Below are 21,827 nucleotides of genomic sequence, written 5' to 3'. Positions count from 1 at the left end.
TCACTTCAGTGGTATAGATATATATTGGAAGCTCACTGATGTCAGGAACTTTATATCAGCCTCTTTCCACTGAGCATGGTGCACATATGCGCCGATGCTTCCGTTTGCTTTAAAGTTGATGGCTGAAGTGTATATCACTGTTGTACCATAGGAACTATCGTAGCCAGTTTGCAAATATCAAGGTATCATGAACGCAATAATGGCCAGATAACCTGATTTTTAATTAAGTTGGTTGAGGGATAAATGTTGGCTAGCTTACTAGGGAAAAACGTCCTTACTCTTCTTGGAATAGTGCCATGGCATCTTTTACAGCCTCTCTTAAGGGAGCAGGCGGATCTCAGTGTCTCATCGTCATTTGTTACCTTTAGATTTGACTATTCCAAAGCAGTCCTGGCTGGTCTCCCACATCCTACACTCTGTAAACTTAAGGTCATCCAAACCTCTGCTGCCCATGTCTTAATTCACACCAAGTCCCATTCCCCTGCACCCCCCACTCTGCTCACTGACCTACATTGTCACCCAGTCAAGCAACGTCTTGATTTTAGAATCTTTATCCTTGTTCTCAAATCCATCCATGGTTTTGCCCCTCCCTATCTCTGTAACCCCCTCCAGTCCCACAACCCACCAAGAAACCTGGGCTTGTCTAATTCTGGCCTTCTGAGAATCCCTGATTTTAACCACCCCACCATTGGTGGCCATGCCTTCAGTTGTTTAGGCCTCAAACTCTGCAATACCCTCCCCCCCGCCATCTCTCCATCTCTCTACCTTGCTTTCTTGAAGGCACTCCTTTAAAACCTACCCCTATGATCAAGCCTTCGGTGACCTAATATCTCCTTGTGTGTGGCTCTGTATCATATTTTGTTTCAGAAGGCTTCTGTGAAGCGCCTTGGGACGTTTTATTATGTTAAGAGCACAATATGAATACGTGTGATGGTGCCTCCATCAGTACTGCACTGAAGTGTCATCTTAGATTATGGGCTCAAGTCGTTGGAGTGAGGTTGAACCCAACACCTTTAGGATTCAGGGCTGAGAATGCTACCATTAAGCCATGGTTGACAGACATATTTTCTACAGTCTCTTAGAAATATGGTGTTATCAACATCCACTCTTTTCCTTCATTGCACAGCACATGTGAACCTGGAAAAATCTCAAACAATTGACCCTAATTTCAGATGTATAACCAAATGGGCAGCATTAAATATGCCCCGGATGATAATTGACTGGCGTTCCATTGGCAGAGGCAAAAAAATCTTGAATACCAGTTATTTCATAATTACGTGCCAATTCTGTTTGAAGTGTTTCCAAATTAGTTTGAAGATTATTGCATTATTTACTTAACATTTGAAAGATGTTGTTATCTAAAAGAGTGTTGTAGAATTTTCTCCTCTTTTTTTAAAAAAAAAACTTTGAAATGCTGGCCATGTTTTATGTTTAAAGTTAACGAATGATGTTTGCATTCTCGGCAATGGGATGAGGTAACAGGAAGCATTTTGACATTCCACTCTAAGAGTTGCTCTCTTTCTCCTAGGAGCCCTTTGTATGTCAACACTGTGGAAAACAGTTGAAGTCTCTGGCTGGACTCAAGTACCACTTAATGGCAGATCATAACAACATGGTAACTTAAGCAAAACCTTGGATATTCTTGGCTATTGCAACGCATGACTGAGCTAAAATGTATTTTTTTAACTCCCCTTGCCATATGAAATGAACCTGTATTCTTGGGGTCACATTTATGAGATACCGTGGTGCGCTTTCTGGACAGGAAACCCAGGCCAATCTCATCAGCTCTGCCATCAAATTAACATAAGCTATTCTGAGTCTTGATCCAAGTGGCAGGTGTTGGACCTAAACTTCATTTAACGTCCTTTCAATGGTTTAATATAATCTACATGAATGGCATTCTATCTAATAGTCCAAAATTTGACCAATCAGTGAAGCAAGTTGACATGTCTGTCCTAGCTGGTAGCTAAACACCAACTGTGCAACCAAACACCGACTGTTTACCTATCTCACACCATTTAATTTTGGCGCACACCATTCATACAGAGAGAATGTGTAAATGGGGTGAGCGTCTCAGTGGTGGTATGATGGGATCTTTGTTTCATTCTGTTCCTCTGATTATTTTGGCAATGTTGTATACAGTTCTTGGCTAAATTATAGAAATATCTAAGTTATATGTATAAGCTGTGAATGGGGTGGCGGGGGGGGGAGTTCAAAAGTGGTTTTTATGACTTTTATAAAGGAACTGTTAATGTATATGCTGTCAGCTGTGAGGAATAAATCATTTTTCTAGTTTTTGGACAGACTGAAATGAGTTCAAAACTCGTCTGTACAGAAGGTGGGTCAGGTTCAATGAAATGCTTCTTGTACTCTGCCCCAACACTATATCCCTTGACCCCTGACCTCATGAGCAGTGTAACATTTCTGTTTTCTATCCCTGTCGTCCCAGTAAGATGGCCAAATTTTGGATAGCTTTGTGGTCTCGAAGGACTTGGTTGAGATTGAGATTATCTGAACTTACTTCTGCTGCTAACAGGAGGTTGAGAACTTCATTTTATATTGGAACTTGGTTGAATTCAGGTTGCTAACTTAGTAAGTCAGGTCTGATGGTTTATTTTAACCTGTTTTAGGACCGAACCCATGACCTTGAGGCCTCAGAGTACTATTCACCTGGCACTGACTAACCGTACATGTACGCTCACACTGCCAGAATAATGCTTTCATTCTCTCCTTTTCAGCCAGTTTTGAAAGATGGGGATGTGGTTGATGAACAGACTGACAGGGAGAGACTTCGAAAGGTGTTGAGGAGAATGGGGAGACTGAAATGTCTCCGTGAGGTAAGGGCAGAAAATGTCAAATACGGTTTCCGCCACTTCCTGGCATATTTTGCATAAAAATAAATGCAAACTGGCAAGTCGCATTGAAACATTTAGACTGATTTACTTCTTTTTGAAATACATGAAAGACAAAGTAAAGCGTCTCCATCTTGCAGCGGCCTTATCCTGTATTTGTGCAATAAAAAAAATTCCTCCTCTTTCCCATAATATACTTAATTTATTCTTTTGAAGAAAAAAAACATGAATCTTCGTGGTTGGCTGGCTTTGACTAACCTCTAGTTTGAGGCTGCCATCTTTGCAGTGTTTATAACAAAACAGTGTACCACATTATTTAACCTTGAGCCTCAGTTCCCAGTATCATTTTCTGTTGCAGTGAAAGCGGCAAGTAGAGGGTTTCTGGGATGAGAGTACACCTGCATGTTCCTTGCTCAATGTGCACTGGGTGTCAGCAACTTCAGCTCTGTAACTGGTCAGTAGGTGTCATTAGGCAGGATGACCCATCCTCTGATTTATTTATTTTTCCTTCCCTCACATATTTCCTATTTTTTTTTATAAAAGAAAAATCAGTTTGTTGTTGTATGCATGCATGCTCTTGAAATTTGGATTGGAATTGACATGTTCTATGCCCTGGAGCCTTAACTAAAATATGTGATTATATAATGTGATTTATTTCAAAGTCAAATGGCGTCAATCATACTGGGCATATCAGGAATGACTGAAAGATTTTTTGGCTGAGCTGTTTTCAAGTCTTCTCGATAACATTTCTTCAGATAATGACCGTGCTTTTGCTTGCGTTATGTTTATATTAAATTGCTGACTGTACCTTTCCGATCTTCGTTCAGGACTGTGGTGCCAGTTTCACTAGTATAATGGGTTACCTCTATCACCTGAAGAAGTGTGGCAAGGAAGAATCTGAGCTAGTAAAACAATTATTTAAATGCCAACACTGTGGGAAGCTGTACAAGTCAAAGGCAGGCCTGGATTACCACTTGAAATCGGAGCACGCCCCGGTATGTGTGTGTGTATAGTTACGTTTTCCATTACATTTCTTTTCGTCCTTCCCAGTTGCCAGTCTTGGCCAGTACAGTACGTAGGTGTGGATAAGAATGTTATGTCCCCATTGTGGAAGACTTTCTTGCGAAGACACTTTTTTGATTTGAAAATGTTTTGTGCGTGCCTGTGTTCCACGGTGACTTTCATCTGGACTATCTGAAGGGGGAGAGTGCTGAATGTTAACGCAGGGCTGTCACTTCAGAACTCCCTCTTAGAAGGAACAGGAATTACAGGGTCGATGGGCCCAACTCCCATTAGCGTTGCCTACCTAACAGAGAGGGATCGGCATAGATACCAGAGGCTAGTGCACTCTGTGTCATCGGTTGATAGTGCAATTACTGTAAGTTTTGACTTGTGTGCTAAAATGCATGAAGGCAACATTTCGAATCCAAGATTTTTGCTGGTCAACCAATTCTATGCATTGATATCTCGTTGACCAGTCACCAGAAACTACAGACGACGAAGCTGCTGAGAAAGAAAGTGAACAGGAAGTGGAGAGGACATCCAGTGGAAGAGTGCGGAGGAGCTCTGCCAAGCTGGCTGCTTACCACCTGCACGAGATAGTAGCCGATGAACTTGCTCGGGAGTGGCCTCGAAGGAAAATCCAACGGGACCTGGTGCCTGATGATGATAAGGTGAGAAAGATGCTGCACGGCTCAGAACTTCTTATTTATCCAGATAGGCTCGATCGGCAGTTACGGGATCGTCAACTTCCTCAACTTCAGCTATCGCTTTTAATTTTTACAATATTTATAAAGTACATGAGGATTTGAAACCTGCAGGTCCATGCTCCCGCCACTGTTTGAAATTTCAAAAGCTATTATGGCATTGTTTGGAAGTGGTTTCATGTTCAATGTAATGAAGTGAAGAGAAAGTAAAAGTCCGTTTATTTTTTCTCTCCTGAAAGTGGTTTCTCTCTAAGGGAAATGGATCCACACTCGCCAGGATCAGTTGATACTTGGCCCAATGGTATTTGTGTACTTACTATGTGTGAACCTAGACAGTGAGTAGTAGCAGGTAACTGGTGAAGGGTCAGGGAAAGGAACCTCTGCCCAATCAGGGCTGCTGGGGTCAGGTATATCAGCAAAGACTCGTATCAAAGTTCTACAGTAAAACACAGGGGCAAGCTGTAAGAATATCATCTAAACTAGGTATTTGGGTAACAGAGACACTTGCAAAAATACTTTGACGTGGGTTTTCTTGCCCTATCCAAACAGTTTGCCATTTGAGTTTTTTCTTCTGTTACATACTGTTACTTCTCCTTCAATAATCACAGGACTGGAGGCTAGGAGGTGCTTCTGACATTGCTGTGGATTCAAGATGTGCGTCAGGGTGACAAGTTGTTAATGAATAGTGTTAATGGTTTTGGGTAGAAAGATGCAGTTTATGTGTGAGCTGAAGTGGCCATAATTCTAAAAATGTACATGCTTGGTCGGTGAGTGGGACGGCAGTGAAAGCACTCGTGCAGAGAGGTGATAGGTTGTACGGGCAGGAAGGCTGGGGGGGGTGAACTTTCCTCCTGGCACTAGTTTGTGCTGTGATGAGGGGCTGTGAAGAAGAATAGGAACTCCAAAAGAGCTGAAGTCCATTGAGCAAGCGGAGGCCTGAGGGGAAGTGTTAGTTGATAACTGTGTTGGTAATTTATTTCCAGAATTCTTCCGCACCTTACATCAATTCTAAATGTTATTTTAAAGATACAAAGGAGGGTGGGTGAAGCAGAAATATAGCTGCTGGTAGGTTTTACCGCCACTCTATAATTGAGTGAATTAGAAAGCTGCTTCATTGAATAAGATTTGTGATTTGTACTACAAATGTGTAAAGTTTATTCAGGTTATCTGCAAGATGATCAAATATATACATCAATAGAGAGACAATTGATATTGAATTATATTCCTTTGTGCAAGGTAGGAAAGTAATGTTTTTGCAACTTTTGCTTTAAATGTAAAGAATGCTCGATAAGGTAAAGAGAGAGCTGCATATTTGATTGTGGAATTTGTGTTGATCAGAATCGTAGCTGCCTTTTTTATTGTGTTTTGATGCACTTTACAAAAATCCAAGTAGGTGACATCAGACTGAGGGAATGGATTCCACTTTCTATGTTCCACTTTTGCACCCAGGGGAGCCCATAAGGCTGGTCACAAGTCAAATCAAAATTGAAGGTTAGTTGGTGCAGGCACCGAGTCAAACTCCCTTTTGCTTCAGCACGTATTAATCTTGGAAAAATACTACCTATTGCAGTAATGTATGTAGTTTATGTCTCTGTTTCCAATTTTTCACATGTGGGTCTGACTTTTCTAATATTTACAGTTATTGGCAGCTTTATGTATGCCCACTGACTTTAGACTACTCGGTACACTTCGGTTAAGGGGTTCTAGTCAGCAGAGAAAGGAGGCATTGATTGAATCAAGTTGGGCTGAATTCAACCTGTGTTTGAGAGGTGTAAATGCTGTGAGCTAACGCACTGCATTCAGTCTCCTAGAATTTGTCTTTTCAACAAAGGTTTTTCTAAGAACAATTTTTGGTCTGTTTTGTTTGTCAGACCAAAATTCTATATTTGAGAACATGTGTAATAGCGATTTTTGTCATTTTATTTTTTTCCTTCAGTTAAAGTACACGAGACCTGGCTTGCCTACATTCAGTCATGAAGTGCTTCACAAGTGGAAGAATGAGATGAAAACCTATAAGAGAGTGCAGTGTCCAAACAAGGTAAATACAGTAGCCACCTGTGCATTTTGGTATGGGTGGTTGTGAAGAAAGACCATTTTAGTTACCTCACTGTGGAAGACTATTCTACCTTGAATCGGTATATCATGTTGTCTTGGTCACAGGTCATTGTGCAACAAACTTTTTGTGGAAGTTTCCTTCCACAGTAGAAAACAAGCCATTGTGCTTCAAAATAAATTAACTATGCAGCACCTGGAAGTGTTTTGAAGAAGTATTAATATGTCATTCATTTTTTTTGGTTATGGTTATCTCCCCCCTCCCACCTCCCCCCTCGCAACCCTCCACCAATTTTTTAAAAACATGAGGGAAACAGGAGCAATTTATATGCAGATTATTGATGATTAAAGCTCATATTTATCCTAAGTATTAGCTAGATTGAGCTCCTATTTGAAATAAACATGTTATACTGCATCTTGGATGCATTTTGAATGATTGTGAGATGTGCCCGAGCTATAACCATTTACAGTCACAACTCCTTACAATAACTTCTATCCTTTCCCTAGTAATGTGCGTTTATTCTATGTTGAGCACTAAACATTACTTGCAAGTGACAAACTTTTTTTAAAAAGCGACTTGATTTCTATCAGAAAATCAGTTTGGCAGAGCGTTAATTTGTAAAATAAATAAATAAATATTTTTATGTACCGACTGAAATCCTTTTTTAAATTCATTTATGGGATGTGGGCATCGCTGCTAAGGCCAGCATTTATTGCGCATTCCGAATTGCCCTTGGGAAGGTGGTGGTGAGCTGCCACCTTGAATCGCTGCTGTTTGTGTGGTGTGGGCACACTAACCGTGCTGTTAAGAGAGGGAGTTCCAGGATTTTGACCCAGTGATGTAGTTCTAGGCAGGATGGTGCGTGGCTTGGAGGAGAACTTGCAGTTGGCGGTGTTCCCATGTGTCTGCTGCCCTTGTCCTTCTAGGTGGTGGAGTTCACGGTTTTGAAGATGTTATCAAAGGGGGCTTGGTGAGTTGCTGCAGTGCACCTTGGAGATGGCAGCCACTGTGTCACTACATCAAATGAGTAACTCATTGGTTAATAACTTTAACATTAATTCTGATCTAAGGGAAAGGAATTTTATACTCCTTTCCCATCCCCACTTTCCTGTTTTTTTTTTTAAAGTTACTATTGAAGGGAATTTTGAAATAACCCAAGTCCCTATTTGTTATATTCTTGAAATCATCATTTAGTTGTATAGCAACTCATTAATGTAAGTAGCTAACTCTCCTGGAGAGGGGGAAGCATACAGGAGACAGACTGCTGCTTCAGTGTAGGTTAAGTAAATGTTAGTTGAATGCAAGTTAAGGATGGTGATTCGTACAAATTCAGAATTTATGTTACGGGATTCAATAGCACATGAATGGCATCCAGGATCAAAAAGATGCCAATTTGCTTAGTTATTTAGTGAAGGAAAAGGCCAGATGGAGGAAAAAAATAAAAATGAGCCAACTCAGAATTGATTCTGAGCACTTCCTAGCAGCTTGCTTTCATGGTATAGGAAGATATTTTGGCGTAGGCAATCCTCTTTACATCCTCAATCCACATATGGGTAACTGTGCACCAGAAGGGGAGTTGAAGTCAAAACTGGTAGTGAGGAAACTGGAAAATGCTGGGTTATACTTTATGGCCCAGATTTTTACTGATGGGCCGGGCGCCCAGAGATGGGGGAATTCCCGGCTGCTCACGGACCGGGTGCACAGAGATGGGAGAATTCCCGGCTGCTGACGGGCCGGGTGCACAGAGATGGGGGAATTCCCGGCTGCTCACGGGCCGGGTGCACAGAGATGGGAGAATTCCCGGCTGCTCACGGACCGGGCGCACAGAGATGGGAGAATTCCCGGCTGCTGACGGGCCGGGTGCACAGAGATGGGGGAATTCCCGGCTGCTCACGGGCCGGGTGCACAGAGATGGGAGAATTCCCGGCTGCTGACGGTCCGGGTGCACAGAGATGGGAGAATTCCCAGCTGCTCACGGACCGGGTGCACAGAGATGGGAGAATTCCCGGCTCTGTCAACCTGACCTTTCAAATCGGGTGCTTGGATGTCAGGTTTTCGATCCAGGGAGGTGGGCTGGATTGGAAGTTAGGGCAGGCTACCCGGGAGGAACTGAGGAGGATGCCGGGTGCAGAGCCCGGCCGGGTGCAGAGGCCGGCTGGGCGGCAGGTCTGCCTTGGGGCTCTGACCCTGTGTCCAAAGTTTAAACGTAAAGAGTAAAACATGAAACGTCTCCCCATCCCTCACCCCCTCCACACACACACACCCCATGCCAACCTATGGCCCTTTATAACCCCCATGTCCCTCCCTCCCCAACACCCTTTGCCCTTACACTTACCATGTCAACTCACCTAATGTACCCTAGGCTGACCTCAGGACCCATGCAGATACGAGATGAAATAAAGTTCTATAAAATAAAGTTCTAAGTGTCTATTGCAGACTTCACAATATTGAAAAAAATCACTCATTCATTCATAAAAACCCATTTAGTACATTTACATTCTTACAACTAAATAAAACCTAATAGCGACAACATTTTCATTCAAATACACAATCCACTATAACAACAAGCGTTAGAAGTCATAGTCAAAGAGTCTATAACTACTTGTATCTGTCATTCAAACTGTGAAATGGCAGGCACCCTACAGTGATAATGGATGGCTGTGAAATCAGTCATGCAGCGCTAATCCAGTAATGGTAACCCTAATGCTTACGTCAAGAGACAGAGTGAAATAGCAAGTAGTCATTTTTTTTTAAGACTCCAGACATTTTTTTCAAATGTTTAAAGGGCAGGACTTTTAAATCCCCAGAAAGCCCCCATCGAAGGTCCCTTTGACAAGTGTTTCTGACAATTGTGACAGTTAATTCTGACAGGTTCGTTGACCCTTCCAATGAACCTGATAATAAGTTTATGCATTTTTATGCACCTTCATGTCTAATTTTAACAATACCAAAGGGCTCCTGACGTCCACCAGAGGGCACCTTACCTCCCGCAAAGGTGTGCTGGGACCAGATCCAAAGGGGCACCTTACCTCTCCAAAGCAGTACCCTGGCTACCCAAACGAATCCACAAAGTTCAGACCTGCTCTTACCTGGTGTAATCTGCACACTTTGTGTTTCACACTCCTGGCCTACCAAAATCCCACTTCAGTGGAGGCTGATTCGAGATGATTCAAATGGTCAGCTCTCCATAAGCCCTGCGTGCACGAAACGCATCCTGTCTCCCATTCCCACTCCCGCAAAAATGGGAAGCGCTGTGTTCGGGGGTGGCCACAACGAAGGAGGCTCTCCATCATGGCACAAATCTGGGCCAGTGTATTGATCTGAAATTTCATATCGTCTGACATGTTACACTTGACCTTTATTTCAGGTATGTATCTTTGAGCACAATTTGCGTTCCCTGTGCATTTCAAGTTCAACTGCAGAGTGCTTAGATTCTGGGACATACATGGAACTGAAATGTTCAAACTGACATTTGTAATTGCATTTAACAGCTAATTTTTCTTTAGGATTGTGGTTCTAATTATACCAGCGTATCAGGGTTGAAGGCTCACCTTGGTTCTTGCACAAGGGTAAGTATAACTTTTCTTCAAGATTTAGGAAAAAGGAGCTTTATAATGTATTCTTATTGTAAGCCCTGTTACTGGAGTTTTAGCCTCCATGAAGTCTCTTTAGTAGCATGCAGCGATTTGTACTTGAGCTAAATCTAATCCTATTGTGACCAACCCGACAGGTTAACTTTAAAGCCATTGCACTATTCATGTCTATTTCCACCTCTATTTATTTTTTTTCCTTTTAACTTTGCCCGATTTTGTAGTGAAGAAAACTTCATGGCCATCTCTATCACCACCTCCCAAAGGATATTGTGTTATTTTCTTTCCTTTTGGTTGAATGTTGCTTTTATATTACTACATTTCATTCTATTTCAAGACTGTTGTGGGGGGTGGGGGGGGAGGGTAAATGCTCATCTGTAAAATGTGGAGAAACTTGGTGTCAGAGTTTCTAACTTGGATATTTTTTAAAACTGAGAAAACAAACAAATTTGTTCTCCCTACATAAAATCTCCAGTTGCATATCAGAGTAGGAATTGATAAATAATGATATGGTCGGGCCTTGTGTCCTTGCACGAATGATCATTCCAGTGGGAGGAAGGATTAAGACATAGGGTTTAAACTTCATGGGTTAAAATTTGCTCCTATCAAAGGCAATTCCAAGGGGAGAAATGCTTAAGTATATGGCTTAAAAATTGACAGCAAGTGTGTATTTTACATAACATTTCCCCTGCCCCCTCCTCCTTTCTGTTGGAAGTGAACATTTACAATGAGTTTTTAAATAACCCAATCCTATTCGGCACACATCCTGTACTTCATCGCTTAGTTGTTTGGGAATTCCATCTTGGACCTGGGCAATAACTCAATGTTATTTTTGTTTTGAATTCTTGCATTTGAGCCAAAAGATTATTTTTTGTGGGTGTCTATCCTGTTGGCATAATAAATTTTATGAAATTATACGTATTTTTTTATTGGGAATCCTAGACGAAGGATACCATATAGGTTAAAATGCCAGACAGCTCAGGAAAAAATAATGGTTACGTGCTGTCAGTCCTTGGTTTCAAAATCCCTAGCACAATGGGAGGAAGGGAAGACTGAGGGAGGTAAGAATTCCTGATTTATGTGTAGGATGCAATGTGGCATATTTGTTGCTTAAGGGCAAAAGAAAAGAAAATTCAATAGGACAATTATCCTGATGTATTAATGAAGTCTTGGAGGGAGAAAGGGATGAGAAAAGGTGAGAGAGGTGTCGATTTGAACAATAAGCTTTAACTGTGACCTTGCCAAGATTATGAAAGAGGCACTAAAGTCAGCTTTGCTGGTCCAGCTTGGACAAACATGATTTATAGAGAATTAAGACTTGTTGAGCTTTGTTTGGTGTGAAATGAAAACCAAACTCTTTCTTTGATTTAGGGTGGTGGGGTTAAAGGGGGGATTGCACGGGGCGTTTTAATAAGGAGGTGGTGTGGGCATTACATTTGAGGTCCGAGGAGATTGAGAGATGAATGATATGGGGGAGGTGATGGATTAGGTGTTGAGCCGTTAAAGATTGTACGTGAGATGTGGCGAATCTGACTTTTTTTTAAAAAGTCTTTCATGGGAAGTGGATGTTGCTGGCTAGGCCAACATTTATTGTCCATCCCTAATTTCTTTTGAGAAGCTGGTGGTGAGCCGCTGCCTTGAACAGCTGCAGTCCATGTGGTGTAGGTACACCCACAGTGCTGTTAGGAAGGAAGTTCCTGGATTTTGACCCAGCGACAGTGGAGGGACGGCGATATAGTTCCAAATCAGGATGGTGTGTGACTTGGAGGCGAATGGAGAATATATCATGATACTCCTGCCTCGTGCTTTGTAGATGATAAGGACAATCTTTGGGGAGACAGGAGGTGAGTTACTCGCTGCAGAGTTCCCAGCCTCTGACCTGCTGTTGTAGCTGCGGTATTTATATGGCCGGTCTAGTTCAGTTTCTGGTCAATGGTAACTCCCAGGATGTTATTGGCGGGGGTTTCAGTGATGGTAATGCCATTGAATGTCAAGGGGAGATGGTAGAAGACCGTTCTAGAGAAGCTTTGAAGAACTGAAAGTTTGTTGTTTCATTTGACTGGTGTGGAGAAGATCATGATGTAGTGATTCACCAATGCACTCTGGAAATCACAGTGTATGCATTGATGTCATTGCCTCTTTTGCTTGCCATTAAACATATCCCATATTATGGGTGGTGTGCTGAGTTGGACCTGGGTTTAATTGCCATCCAGGCTAAGCCTTCTATAAGTATCAACCTCAATTCATTCTCTGAGTTAGTGTAGGAATAGAAGAAAATCTTCTGAGGCTGGGACTGAGGCAAATTGCTGGGAGAGTAGAGGATGCTTTGCTCTACATCTAGTTGATCTGGAGCACTTAATGCTGCAGTAGCTGATTGAAACAGCAAGATTCCATCCCTCAGCACTAACATCCCTCATCATGAGGCATAAAGAAAAGCCGTACAATATCTCAACTAAAGTTGGTCTTTGGTTTTAAATGCTGATATTTGTGTTTTTCTTAAACCACTAGGGGGAATATGTTGCTGGGAAGTACAAGTGTCTGCTGTGTGAAAAGGAATTCAGCTCTGAGAGCGGAGTGAAGTACCATATTAATAACGTACATTTTGAGGTAAAAACATTAATAACCTTAGTAACCTACATCTTACTAACCAGAATTTCTATCTCACTAGCCAGAATTTTCTTTAATATCAATCCTAATTAGTTAATTGCTTTGCATTTTTAATTTTGTTTACTTCCAAAGAATTTGGAGACTTGCACTTTGAATAATATAATCATGTTCAAATTGTGGATTTCTGCATCGTCATGCTTTAGGCATTAATGGGAACATTGTGAATCTCCGTTTTCATTTGCTAACATTGCGTCATGCCGAATCAAAGGTGTTTTATTGTAGATAACATTAAGGGCTTTGAGACTTTGTTATAGAACAGGGTTTATAAGTTAAAGATATGAGCGCGATCCATTTGTCTGGCTAACTGAGATGTTGTCAGGAGCTGCCTCATACTTATCCGAATACTAGCTTGAACTGGTCGCTGAACTCGACAGTGTGATGCAGGTGAAATAACATCAATGTTTCATGCTGACCCATCGCTGAGTTTAATGTTTTGGCTAATGCCAATTTACATTCCTGGGTTCAGTAAGTAATTCCTTTGAGTTTATCCCCAACTGTAAACTTGTTTAAACAAAGAATGATTTGAATATCAGCCAGAAGTAAGACAGAGAGAGAATGCCATTTGTAATTTGACATAATTTTTTTTAAAAATCGGATCCTATTGGTGGAACTCTCATATGAAAAACGTTGCTCGTTTTTGATTGTGTCCTAAAGACTGATGCATTAATTCATGAATTATACAGAATTGATGGCCAATAAAGTAATGCCTGTTAACGTATCTGTACTTTCCCCTTTTTACTGATTTATTTCTCTTGTTTAATGTGACATTTGCTTTTACGGACAGGACTGGTTTCTTCCCACTTCTAAAGCAGCTAAAGAATTCAAGCCCTTGGTGAAAATGGGCAAAAAACCACATAAGATGTCAGCCAAGAAAAAATCATCGACAAAGGTTGGCAAGAAACAGAATGCTCAAATATTGTCGATGAGTGAGGTGCCCTTCCTTAAAAAGGTCCGTGAGCCTTCAAAAGAGCGTGATCAGTACAGATTTACTGATAGTGAGGAAGACCAGGACGAACAAGAAAAGATAGGAAACTGGCACCTTAAAAGACCAAGTGCAAAAGCTGAGTTAAAGACTGATCGAGCCAACAAATGAGCAACTCTGGACAATAAAGAAAAGTGAACGGATTATGTAGCTTGGCAGCAAAAAGAAAACAAACTATACGGGCATTGATTCAAACACAGTAACAGTTCTGCAGATAAATATAATTTGCTTTTTATCCACAACCTTTTTTTTAAATTTTAAGTTGTGCTCTCATCCCCATTTGTTGTTGTGAATAAGGAATTGGAACAGATCAGTTTTTGGGGACAAGTTTGAGAAAGGGAGTGGGGGGGTGGTGGGGGGAAGGAAAGAAAAGTCCAGGTGGTGTGCTTAGATTTAGTAAAGATGTGTTTTTGTGTAATGTAAAACTTCCACCTCAAACTTCCTGAATAGTTGTAGTTTGATGTCCACATGATGGAAATGTTGTACTATCTTTTAAAAGGGGACTTCACCTTTATATCACTAGGAACCTGGAGCCTGTTAGTATCAATAAGTTCACTGGGTAAATGTGTTCTGCTCTTGTGCACCACTGGCTTAGACGAGGCTAGAAGCCTTTGGGGCTGTGTTCTGGCAGTGATTCGGTTGCTTTTTATATCCTACAGTCTGTCTCTTTGAGTAAGGGGAAGAACTCAGGCTAGAAGTCTGTTTGACTGAACACTGCCTGTTTAGAGGGAGGTGAGGGGTTGGGGTTGTAATATGGGGTGGTGTAGGAAGAACATCTCTATTTATTAAAACATCTTTTTGTGGTACATTTGAAACTTTAGAAATGTCTTATTGCAGTGGCTAGTTACTAAGTTGTGCTGATTTGTAATGCCTTAAATCTTCAGGGCCAGGGGTGTGAGAGTACTTGTAGAATCAATCTGACCTTTTGACATTTTCTTATGAAAATAAATTCTAATTGTCGGTAGTTTTGATGAGTCACTGCACTGGTAGATTTCTGAAAATAATTCTGCATCTTGGTTTAAAAGCAGTGTAAACATGCATTATATTGAATACACTGATTTAACCTGCTTTATCCAGTTATTACTTAAGAGGATACGCAATTATCAATGGTGCAGTATATAGTATATTCCATTTGACAGGAATACCTCAAACCTCCTGAGTAATGCTTCACTGTTCATAGAATTTTAGACCAATCCATTTAAAACAAAAACCTCAAAAGATCTTTTTTAGTGGGCTGAATGCTAAACACTGACAGCAGTGTGAGCTGTGTCACGAGGAACCTACTGTGACATCCAGTTAATTGGACATCATGAAGAATGTGTCCTTTGATATGTGATGGCTTTCATTATTTACAATACGGAATTTATCACAATATGGTAAAAGCATTCATTTTTAATAATTCAGTTTATCAAGTTCTCAGTTCTTTTAGTCTATCTTCATGTCAGTGAAGGCAAGTAAATTAAAATAAAACAATGTTGTTAAAATCAATTTTTTAACAGCTAATCGTTATGCGCATACTTTGTGCCAAAATTAGTATAGTTTATAGTCTTGATATTTGGTTCTTAACCTCCATGGCTGTATATTTCTTCCTCAGGAAGCAATCTCAATAAAACTTGTCAGCCTATATTCTTTTTCTTCTGTTGCTCTCTACAACTGCTGCTTTTGAAACTGTCCTTTCGAAGCTCTCTTGGTTTTAGTGTGGTGTTGACAGTGGTTCTGACAAAAGGGTCATTGATCTGAAACGTTATCTCTGTTTTTCTCTCTCTTCACAGATGCTGCCAGGCATGCTGAGTATTTCCAGCATTTTCTGTCTTTATTTCAGGTTTCCAGCATCTGCGGTATTTTGCTTTTGAGAGATGTTAGGACAGGTGGCCAAAAACTTAGTCAAAGAGGTGGGTTTTGATATCTTAAAGGAGAAGAGAGAGATGTAGAAAGATTTGGGGAGGAAATTCCAGAACTTGGGGTCTAAGCAGCTATTGGCTGAACCGCTAATAGCGAGGTGAAGGAAATCGGGTACAATTTCTTGAATTGTGGGTACCCTCCAGCACCTCATTCAGTTGGCCCGCTCTTTGTGAGCTTAGGTTTTTTGGGCTGCCAAGGGGAACATGGAAGATGGATCCAATTCTGTCCTTGCCAGATTTTCATTTTCCAGTCAGTGTCACCAGAGAGTGATGAGAAGTGAGCGCCTGAGCTGTTTTTCTTTCCCTTCCTGACCTGGAAGCAGTGAGGCCTATTGTTGTATCTGCAAGGTGTCACAGCAGATACCAATTAACTCAGAAGCCAGCTACAAAGCTAGTGGTGTTGTGGGTTTGGTGCTATTAGTACTGCAAAGTGTTGAAAAATAAATAAATCTTAAATTTACATAGCTGACACCACAAAAAAGAAGTTACAGAAAACAGATCATTTTGGCCACTCAGTGTTATGAATCTTTGGTACCCCAAAGATCTATGCTCCGTTGTCGAGCATATTCAAGATTGAAGCCGATAAATTTGTGGTCACCAAGAGAATATGGGGATCAGGTGGGAAAGTGGGGTTGAGGTATTTAACGGCGGAGCAGGCTTGAGGATCAGTTATGATCTTCTCCTGTTCCTGTTTCTTATTGGTGTAATTTCAATCATTGATGGTTTGAGACCAAAAAGTTGCTGTTTCCGAATTATTCAACAGAACCACGTGATGTGCCTTTTAAATGTATGCTACCTTAATAGGTACATTGTTTGAGTACAATACTTCTCAAAATCTACCTTTATCTTTGAGGAAGCAGTGATAGTAACAATTAAATCAGTAATGAATTGGTGTTTTTTACATCATAAAGGCAGATTAAATGCTCGACCAACTTTTGTTTTTTATTTGAACACCAGCTTTTTATCTATAATATGTTTTATTTGAATCTATTGTTGTCTTTTGTATTTGAATAATTAAGAATGCAGTAAAGCATTTTAAATGTCATTTAAGGTACTATTGGTATCTTCTAACCCAAGACCTTGCTTGTAGGAAGTTTGTTACATATAACCTTCCCTTTATATAAATTTAATGCTAATACAATTTTAATAGCCACTTTAATTTGTCATTCTTTTGTTGGACACTAAAGAAATTTTATATTCTCACGTTACATTTTAGTAATATTGTTTCTGACCATCTCTTGTATAAGACACAGAGAAATGCAATAGTGATTGTGAAAATGTACTTTTCAGTGCGCACAGCTCTCCAGGAGCCTGAGATTCAATTGGCAGAAAACCTGGTTATAATCTGAGTATATGTGCGCACTTGCCCATATGTTCTTTGTATGAAAATGTTAATCTCCTGGCCCAGGATTCATTCCAGTATAACCGTAATCCAGTTACACTACTTTGGCCACTCAGTATTTTCTGCATTTTTCACAAAGATCATCTCATGCTCGGTGGAACTGGGTTCACTTCTGCGCATACGCTCAACAGTTAAAATCTTGGTCGTAGCAACAAAATGTGAATGAGTTTGCTTCAAAATGAAGTTCAAAGACCTTAGATACGGCTTTTGATAGTTTGGTGAGTAGAGGAGGGAGGAAGCAGGAAGGCTGTTAAAGGGCGGTACTGAATCTGAGACAATGAAAGGTGCTCCAAATATGACCAGCAGGCAGGACTAATCTAAGAAAATTGAATTTTTTCTCTGTCCTTAAATTCTATTTTTCCATTATGTTTATACACTTCTCTCAAATATTTGCTTATTTTTCCTTCTCAAACTTTCTCTCTGGTGAATAGACTACATAGTTACAGGCGGCAATTCATACCCATTCTCTGATGCAATATTTTTTAGTGTTGAATTTCTTAAATTGCAGTCAGCTAACTCCACAAGTCAGTTTAGGAAATGAGCAATATGTTTTATCAAGCCTCATTGCAACTCATTAACAGTGATGAATACAACAAGTAAATAAATTGATTTGAGCTAAATTTGTAATTTGATCACAAACAATGTCAAGTGTTTACACTTGAGAACTCTTCCCGTACAATAAACCATCTGAGAAATTAAATGGCAGAAATTTCTACGGCTCTGGAATTACTCAGTGGAAATTCAGCACTTAATGCACTCATTGAAAATTCATATCTTCACTGTTTCAACAGTGGCATTAACTCATTCATTTGTAAATAGGTCAAAATAGCAGAGGAAGCAATTACAGGTTAACATGTTAAGTGTTCATTCATTACGTATTCACTGTGTTTCCTGTAGTGAATTTTAGGGTTTTATTGTTTTACTATGAAATAAGCAGATAAAGAAGAAACGTTGTAAATATTGGAAATGTGACATAAAGTGCTGGAAGTTTGGAACAAGTTGATCAACGTGTGAAAATTAATGTTACTGTTTTGAATAAGGACTCTTTACCACAAGGGTCTATTTGTGAAATCTATTTTTTTTTTACATGTTGCCTGACCTGTGCATTTTCCAGCATTTTTTTAAATCTTCATTTACTTCACATGTATAAAATTCTTCACCTCCAATTCCTGAACTTCAGATGTCTCCCATAATAGAGAAATATGTTTTTTTAGGGCTTGTTCTGGGAGAATGGGCCAAGATACCAAGTTAAAGAAATGTACTATACCGTAGTGATGGGTATGTACAAATATCTTGTTAGGTATACTCTCTATTTGTGTTCAGCTCTCTTCAGGGGATGGTGGAGAAAGATGTAGTTGCCCAGATCTGTGTTTATGCAGCTCATTAAGAGATTACACCATTTTGATATACTTAGTGATTCTGTTTTTTTGTAACAGAAACTTGTATTTTATGTATGCTAAGAAGTATTTAAATTGGTGCAGAAAACGCGAATACAAAGATCAACTATTGTATGTCAATGCACACATTTGTACACACATTTGTTTAAATGTTTATTTACGTCTGATAAATGATACTGTTTATATCCTCTGAATTACAGTAGTGAATGAAATAAACATGTAGGACTAACATGAAGCTTTGAGAACTTTGTTCACCTAGATTTTACCCTACAAAACTATTGTGACATTGTTTCTTTCTCGTTTCTGGTTCAATGCAAAAAAAAATAATGTCCTCTTCCCCAAACAGCCATGCACCATTGTATTTGCTTGGCTGGGGATTATCAAATTTTGAACTTCTTTAAATATTTGTTTCAGATTTTTTTGCTCAACATGCTTAGCCTAGTTCAGTTAATTATTTGTTAAACAGCAGTACCGTACCATATAGCACCTGTATAAAGTCGATGAGATAAATTAAACTTTTGTAACAGACCTTATTTGGTATGATTTGTTACGTTTGCAATTGGTGCACATTCTAAGAATACAATATTTGTTCATAGCATCTAGGAAGTAATGATTATGTTACCGTTCTTGTCAATCTTTTGAATTCTAAAATTCGTTAAGAAATGCAACATTTATGGACCAGTGTTTTGAATGTCTAATATCATGGAAACATTACCTTGCTTTCTCTCCTTTATTGAGATCATTCAAAATAGGTTCAGCCTAATCTGTTTCTGAAATGTTTGTCTCTACATTTGTTCAGGGAGGTGTGGTATGTCCCAACCCCACAGGTTTCATTGTGCAACCTGTCCTACTTGCCACCTTTTGACTTAAACAATTACTTGTTTTTAAGCATCCAGTTTTTATCTAACAAAATATGGTTGTAAATGATTTGATCTGGGATGTAGTATTGCCTATTGGCATCCTCGAGGGCAGTTGCACAAACAGATTGGCAAAGGAGTAGTTGTACCTTGATTAGAGTAGCACTCCTTATGGTCACTGTTCTTAAGCACACTCAGGGCATCAAATTTAGCATTTAAAGTTTGACATCAACAGATATACCTGAAGCAGCCCTTGGCTTGAGTAATTGGTTTAGTTAAGTTCTACTGTGATCTCTTGATACAGGATTCATTGTAAACGCACCTGTGTGTTGGATGCAGTGAACTTACCACTTTAAATGTGGCCATCATCCAAAGTATTGTTGGGTATTGATGTGCTTGATACGTAGCCGTTGGATTGACTGTTAATAAAAAAAAAAAGTATTGTTATGACTATGTATCTTTTTGTTATTTTGTGCATACATTTACTGCAAGTCTACAGCTCTCAAGAAAAATAACTCTCCTTTGTCTGATTATACCAGTTAACCTTTATGTTGTTTTGCAAGTTTTACTTAGCCACTAAATAATTAACGGTGAGAAGTATAATGCAGTACCTTGTCAGACTTTACACAGTTGTTAATGTTTGTACAGATGCAATTGACATTTTCATTAGCATATAAATTATCATCAAATATCTGAATCAGAACCAGTGAGAAAAGTTCTTCCATATCGGTTATCATTTTTAAGGGGAAAAAACTGGTTCTCTAATACCCTTGGCTACTGGTGCTTTAGAATTCATTTTCTATGTTGTGCTGGGTGGATTTCACAATACTGACAATAAGGAGGTAAATGACTTGCCTCTTACACCTGGTGTAGAAGGACCTTTTTCCTACAGCAAACCTGCATGCAAACAGAATCCTGGTGTCTCCAATAGACCACAAATGCCTTTGAAACCTCTCTCCGGTTTTCCATATTTAAAAACTCCTCCACAAATTTGGCAATTCAGGCCTGTTTAAACTGATACCTCTGGAACACTAACAAAGGAAAAAGAGGGGCAGATAAAGAGAAGCACCTAACACCCTTGTCACCGAGCACAAAACAGCTAAGAAACTGGGTATATATTGGAGAAACTGTGGTTGGGAGCAGCTGGAAGATCTGATTTTTTTGTATTCGTGAGATGTAGGTGTCGCTGACGAGGTTATTATCCACACTAGTTGCCCTTGAGAAGGCGGTGGTGAGCTGTCTTTTTCAACTGCTGCAGTTCAGGGTGTAGGTACATCCATGGCGCTGTTGGGGATGGATTTCCAATATTTTGACCCAGCGATAATGTAGGAACGTTCCCAATCAGAATGGTGGGTGCTTTGGAGTGGTGCGGTTCCCATGCATCTGCTGTCCTTGTTCTTCTGTGGTAGAGGTTGTGGGTTTGAAAGGTACTGTCAAAGGAGCCTTGATGAGTTGCAGTGAACCTTGTAAATGGTACACACTGCTGCCACTAAGTGCCGATGGTGAGGGGTTGAATGTTTAAGGTGATGGATGGGGTGCAAATCAAGGAGGCTGCTTTGTGGATGGTGTCCAGCTTCTTGAGTGTTGTGGGAGCTGCACACATGCAGGCAAGTGGAGAGTGTTCCATCACACTCCTGATATTTTAATCACGTCTAATTAAATCAGATTAAATGTTTTTAAGTAGTCCAGTTGGAGGCAGATGTGCCAAAGACTAATCAAAATTACTTTCTTTGCAGGCGACTATAGCAACGCAGCTGTTGAATGACGAATTCTCTTCAAAATTCCATCATTCTCTGACGTCTGGCTCTTTTGTGTTTGTCAGTTGGTGGCTTTCACGCACAACCTGGGCACCCAGTTCCCAGACTTTGTCTCCCACAAATTCTTGAACTTCCTCTTCTGTCCACTGCAGCGCTGTCACTGTAGGGACTCGACAAGCTTTGGGGAGTCGGAGAGCTATTGTCTGCAGAATCCTGAGCCTCTGATCTGCTCTTGTAGCCACAACATTTGTGTGGCTGGTTCTGATCAATGGTGATCCCCAGGATTTTGGTGGGGACTCAGCAATGTTAATTGCCATTGAATGTCTTGGGGAGATGGGTAGGTGTTTTCTCTTTGGAGAAGGTCATTGCTTGGTTGTTGTGTGGTGTGAATGTTACTTGCCACATATCAACCCAAGCCTGAATGTTGTCCAGCTCTTGCTGCATGTTGAAGTTAATGGCCTTGAATTTGCTGGAGTGGGGCACCTGAGTGCTATGATTGGATCTTTATTTTTTCCCCCTCTTTCCCTTGTGCTCTAGTTATTTTTGCACTGCAGCTGCTAGAAATGTGAGCTGATTTACATTGCTGCAAGAGCAACAGGACCTCTGGGACCTTGGTGAATGACATGACCGACAGTGTTTCCTTAACCAACTAAACTTAAGGAT

General features: G+C 40.3%; 1 protein-coding gene across 1 annotated transcript in view; it reads left to right on the top strand.

Moving 5' to 3' along the window:
- znf512 (zinc finger protein 512) overlaps positions 1 to 14,087 on the top strand; it is a 45,439-nt gene extending 31,352 nt beyond the window's left edge. The window contains exons 9-16 of the mRNA XM_078541269.1: positions 1,529 to 1,615; positions 2,739 to 2,837; positions 3,680 to 3,847; positions 4,331 to 4,525; positions 6,495 to 6,596; positions 10,118 to 10,180; positions 12,710 to 12,808; positions 13,653 to 14,087. Of these exons, the coding sequence (XP_078397395.1) occupies positions 1,529 to 1,615; positions 2,739 to 2,837; positions 3,680 to 3,847; positions 4,331 to 4,525; positions 6,495 to 6,596; positions 10,118 to 10,180; positions 12,710 to 12,808; positions 13,653 to 13,961 (1,122 nt within the window). The 3' untranslated portion in view covers positions 13,962 to 14,087. The remainder of the gene's footprint in view (positions 1 to 1,528; positions 1,616 to 2,738; positions 2,838 to 3,679; positions 3,848 to 4,330; positions 4,526 to 6,494; positions 6,597 to 10,117; positions 10,181 to 12,709; positions 12,809 to 13,652) is intronic.
- Positions 14,088 to 21,827: the final 7,740 nt, after the last annotated feature.

The sequence above is a fragment of the Cetorhinus maximus genome, chromosome 5 (assembly GCF_964194155.1).
Source record: "Cetorhinus maximus chromosome 5, sCetMax3.hap1.1, whole genome shotgun sequence".
Lineage (NCBI taxonomy): Eukaryota > Metazoa > Chordata > Chondrichthyes > Lamniformes > Cetorhinidae > Cetorhinus > Cetorhinus maximus.
This window is presented reverse-complemented; position numbering and strand designations above follow the sequence as displayed.